The sequence below is a fragment of the Herpailurus yagouaroundi genome, unplaced genomic scaffold (genome assembly GCF_014898765.1).
Source record: "Herpailurus yagouaroundi ecotype Mexico unplaced genomic scaffold, PumYag 197, whole genome shotgun sequence".
Taxonomy (NCBI): Eukaryota; Metazoa; Chordata; class Mammalia; order Carnivora; family Felidae; genus Herpailurus; species Herpailurus yagouaroundi.
This window is the reverse complement of record NW_024412428.1, coordinates 6,816,824-6,821,168: the sequence shown is the minus strand read 5'-3', so window position 1 is coordinate 6,821,168 and position 4,345 is coordinate 6,816,824. Positions and strand designations below refer to the sequence as shown.

The 4,345-nt window shown below is 63.3% G+C and overlaps 1 protein-coding gene across 1 annotated transcript; it reads right to left on the bottom strand.

The window, feature by feature from the left end:
• Nucleotides 1–2,876: 2,876 nt before the first annotated feature.
• GSX1 (GS homeobox 1) lies at nt 2,877–4,178 on the bottom strand. Its single transcript, XM_040447948.1, has 2 exons — nt 3,767–4,178; nt 2,877–3,282 (listed from the first exon to the last, which is right to left on the bottom strand). Exons 1-2 carry the CDS (start codon nt 4,176–4,178, stop codon nt 2,903–2,905), a joined length of 792 nt encoding a protein of 263 aa, XP_040303882.1. The 3' UTR covers nt 2,877–2,902.
• Between the last annotated feature and the right edge of the window lie 167 nt (nt 4,179–4,345).

The following is a 4,345-nucleotide window of genomic DNA, read 5'->3' as shown; positions in this document are numbered from 1 at the left end:
CGGGCAGCAGGACAGAGGGATAAAGCCTCGGATAGGCAAAGCTGAGAGGAAGCAAGGCACGCTCCTTGGAGAACCGGACCCGCCCGGACCCGGCCGGCGGCGCTGGCTCTGCAGCTTTTGTGAGCAGCTGGGAACAAGAGGGACGTTCGCCTCCGGTGACAAAACTGAAGCACTTGGGATAGGGAGTACGCCTGAGGTTGGGGGGCCGGTGGCCAGCCTCTTCACCTTCCTCCAAGTTCCATTTCCATCTTCCTCTAGAGCCAGCGCCCCATCCTCAACCCAGGGCCCGTCTCCCCTTTCTGATCTCGAGGTCTGTCACTGAAACCTGGAGACTGCCTGTCCTGGGGCACCGGGCCACCCCCCTCCTGGAACCCAGGGAAGGAGCTGGTTCAAAGCCAGCCCTTCACATTCACCGTGGACCTGTTTCCTAAAGGCCATTGCTCCCCCTGGGTGCCCCAAACCACAGTCAAAGGCAGAACCGGAGGGTTGCTGGTAGCTGAAGGATGTGAAACTTCACTCACCCACGGGTTCTTGGAGGAACGTGTCAGCCAAACAACTCAGAAAACGTCAGGATCATCGATAATAAAACATTAGTTGGGATCCAATTCGTGTATGCTTCAAAGTATGGTGGCTTCCTTTACATATTGGTACAATGCCCCCTCCTGGGAGGCGGACAACTGGTCCCCGGCGTGAGACTGGAGCTCAGACTGAGGAAGACGGAGGGGGAACCAGGGAGCAAGCAGAGAATCAGACCGACTCTCATCTGTCTCCGGCACAACCCAGGCGTCTTGATCCGGGAAGAACCAGGAATGCCCTATCGTGGGAAGCCAGATGGCACACGCCTTTATTCTAGGAGAGCCGGAGAGAGAGCCTGTCCTCAGCTTGACTGAAGGAAAAGACCAAAGGTTTTAGACATGAACCCCGCCTGTGCCCAACAACCGCAACTGAAGCCTCTTTCTCATGAAAAAGGCGAGTGTTTGCTTTGCCTACACATTGGAAGTCCCGCGCTCCCCAGGGTGTGCGTATGGGTGTGTGTGTGGGGGGGGGGGTGGTTGGCAGGGAGCCGTCTGGCAGGAAAAGAAGTGGCCCGGTTTTCCAGGAGGCAGAATAGGAGTCTTCTGAGGGTCGTGAGAACCCAGATCCTCTGTCTCCCATGTCCCATTGCCGGAGCAGCAGAAATACTCCATTCTGGGGCTGTGCCCTCTCTGCCTGGACAGAAACCCCAGCGCGTCCTTCTCATCCACGTAACGCACGAAGACCCTGCATGTGTCCCCAAGGAGGGCTGGGGTGTTGACTCTAAGTCGTAGTGAGCTGTGGGGGGTGTAACAAGAACGGGCGAGGACATAGGTGCTGGACCCTAGCCGGGACTTGGACACTCTGCGTCCTCGGAATCTCGGACGCACAGTCTGATAGAATTTGCCTCAAAGCAAAGCAAGGGGGCTGTTCTGAGAGAAGGCCTCACCAGCCTGGTGGGCATTTGTTCCCAACAAATACGGTAGATAAAAAGCAATTGAGAAACATTATCAGTCAGGGCGCAGCGAAGGAAGGACGGAGTTCTCCCGCTCTCGAGAGAGAGTTGGTCGCTGCCCTCGTGGATGGTGGTGGGGACCACCAGAGAGCGCTGCTGGGGGGCCAGATCCAGGCAGGAAGGGAGCCCTGGGGGGGGGGGGGGGCCCCGCCTCCAGGCACCACGGGGGGGGGGGGGGGTGGGGGTGGGGGGAGTGCTTTCCTTCCTTCCTTCAGACATGGAGCCAGTGCACTTTGGCCAGAGCCCGACCAGAGACTAGGGAGTGTACGGACCAGGGGACCCAGAAGGCAGAGTCCTCGCCGGCTTAGGGTGCAGAGAGGGACTGGTGGACCAGCGAGGACAGGACCTCGGACCCGTCATCCTATCCCCGCCCTGACCCAGCTGGAAGTCTCAACCCAGGTGGGTGCCTGTCCAGTCCAGAGCGAGGCCTGGGGTCCAGAGCCACGTGGAGTTCTAAGAAAAAAAAAAGTTTATTTAAAATTTTGTACATAAATAAATAAATAAATATCTTCTGGTATTACAGAGACAGTACAACGACAAGCTAGACCAGGGCGGGGCAGGCGTCTGGGGTCTGGGGAAGAGGGGGTCTCCAGAGGCCCAGAGCCCCGGGACCTATTTAGGGGAATGCAGAGCATCTCCAAAAAAATGTGAGTGGGTTTCCCCGACCCAGAGGCCACGAGGGGAGATTTCCCTCGTGGGAGGGGAGCTGCAGTGCCAGCGAGGCTTGATTAAGGGGCAAACGGGCCCACTGACCATGGAGTAGGCCCCACGAGGAACGGGGGTGGGGGTGGGGACGGAAAGGAAAAGAAAACCAGTAACAACAAGAGTTCATAAGTGTGTGTGTGTGTGTGGGGGGTCGTGGATAAACTACCTCAGTGAACAAGTGGGTATGGAGAGAAAGAAGTAAAAGGGGCGGGGTGGGGGTGGCCAGCGGTTGTCGAGGGGTGAGAGGTCCAGCTTGACCCAGGGTGGAGGGGAGTAGAGGAAGCGAGAAAGCCTGAGCCAGTCCAGAGAGGTCGCGCGGGGAGGCGCCAGCGGCCAGCAAGGCGCAGGGCCGGCCGGCATGCCCGCGGGGCCCGCTGTGCTGCAGGGCTGAGAAAGACTCCAGCGCTGGCAGGATTCACAGCTTGGCGTTCGCTTTGGAGGGCCGCCGGCCCTGGGGTGGGGATACCAGCGTCAGGTCTCTGCCAGGCTCTTGTCGCTCGCTGCCCAGGGTCACCCCCCACCCCCCCCACCCCCCCCCCCGCAAACCCTTGCCAAACCCGTGCGTGGCCGCGGCTTGGCAGCGGGTGCCTGGGAACCGGTACTTCGTCCCAGGGCCAGTCTTTGAGACTCGGGGAGGGCCTGGGCTGGGCGACCTGGGCAGGCGTGCGCCTAGGGAGTGACCGTGAGATCCCGGTCGTCTTTCCCCGAAGAGGACGGAGACATGGGCAATTCGTCGTCATCCTCGGAGCACTTGGCTGAGGACAGCGACGCGCATTTGCAGCTTTGCGGCGCGCCGGGGCCGGCACCCGCGCTCCCGCCGCCTCCGCGGTGGTTGCTGCCTTTGCCCTCCTTCTTGTGCTTCACCCGGCGGTTCTGGAACCATATCTTCACCTGCTTCTCGGACAGATTCAGGTAGGTCGCGATCTCAATGCGGCGTAGGCGGGACAGGTACATGTTGGAGGCGAACTCGCGCTCCAGCTCTAGCAGCTGCGTGCTGGTGAACGCGGTGCGCATCCTCTTGCTGCTGGGCAGCTGGTTGGAGCTGCTGTCTGAAGGGGGTGGGGTGCAGAGAGGGAAGCGATCAGACTCCTGCGTTGAGGGCCCGATCCTCCGGTAGGCGCCCAGTAGAATCCCGGGACTTCGGTCTCTCACCCACCTCTTGGCCCCAAACGAGATGCGCAGCAGCGTTACCGCGGGCGCCTCCTTGCTGAGCGGCGGGACCGTGGTACTCCCAGAGTCACACAGCGTCGGCACTACTTTATGGGGCGCCCTGAACCTTAGCCCCCGCTCCCTCCTGCGCGCCCCCTCCGAGACCCGGGCCTTCTGTCCTCACCCTCCCTCCTGGGTCCTGTCCCAATCCTCCAGAGGCACACGACCCTGATTGCACACCCCCACCCCCACCCCCACCCCCCGGGTCCCAGCGTGACTCTCCTCGTCTCCAGAACGCCCAGGGACCCTCCTCTCCTGTCCCTGGCTCGCCAACTGTCATCGGGTCCCCTATGCCCTGTCCCCCTGCGCAGCGTTCCGGCTTACCCACGGAGATGCAGTGGAACTGCCTGGGGTCGGGAAGTGGATAGGAGGTCTGGTAGAGCGCGGCGGCGGCGGCGGCGGCGGCGGGGCCGTGAGCGACCCCGGGCGACACGGCCGAGTGCTGGCGGCCTAGGGGCGCGTGGCAGTACTGCGAGCCGAAGGGCGGGAAGGACGCCTTGAGCAGAGGCAGCGCGGGCGGCCCCGGGGGCCCGTGCAGCTGCGAGGCGGTGACGCAAAGCGGGCACACGCACAGCAGCCCAGCTTTGCGCGCGTGGCAGGCGCCGGGCGAGAGGCCGTGCAGGGCGTGCGGCGGGGGCACGGCGTAGGGAAAGAGCGGCGGCGGGCTGCCCTCCGGGGCTTTCTTCTCGCCCGCCTCGCGCAGCACCAGCGAGTCCACCAGGAAGGAGCGCGGCATGGCCCCGGTGCGCGGTCGCCCCGCCGCCAGCCGGCTCGCTGCGCCCCGCGGACTCCGCGGCTCCCCGCTCCCTTCCCCGGGCAGCGGCCGCGCGCTGTTGCCGGGTCGCGGGAGGCTGGAGGCGCCGCCGAGGCCGAGGCTGAAGCCGCCGCCGCCGCCGCCGCCGC

Excerpts from the sequence above, each read along its gene's own strand:
- GSX1 (XM_040447948.1), bottom strand. The coding sequence starts at position 4,178 with ATGCCGCGCTCCTTCCTGGTGGACTCGCTGGTGCTGCGCGAGGCGGGC. Across the intron at positions 3,283-3,766 it reads GTTCCACTGCATCTCCGTGG|ACAGCAGCTCCAACCAGCTG; the intron begins GTAAGCCGGAAC and ends CACCCCCTTCAG.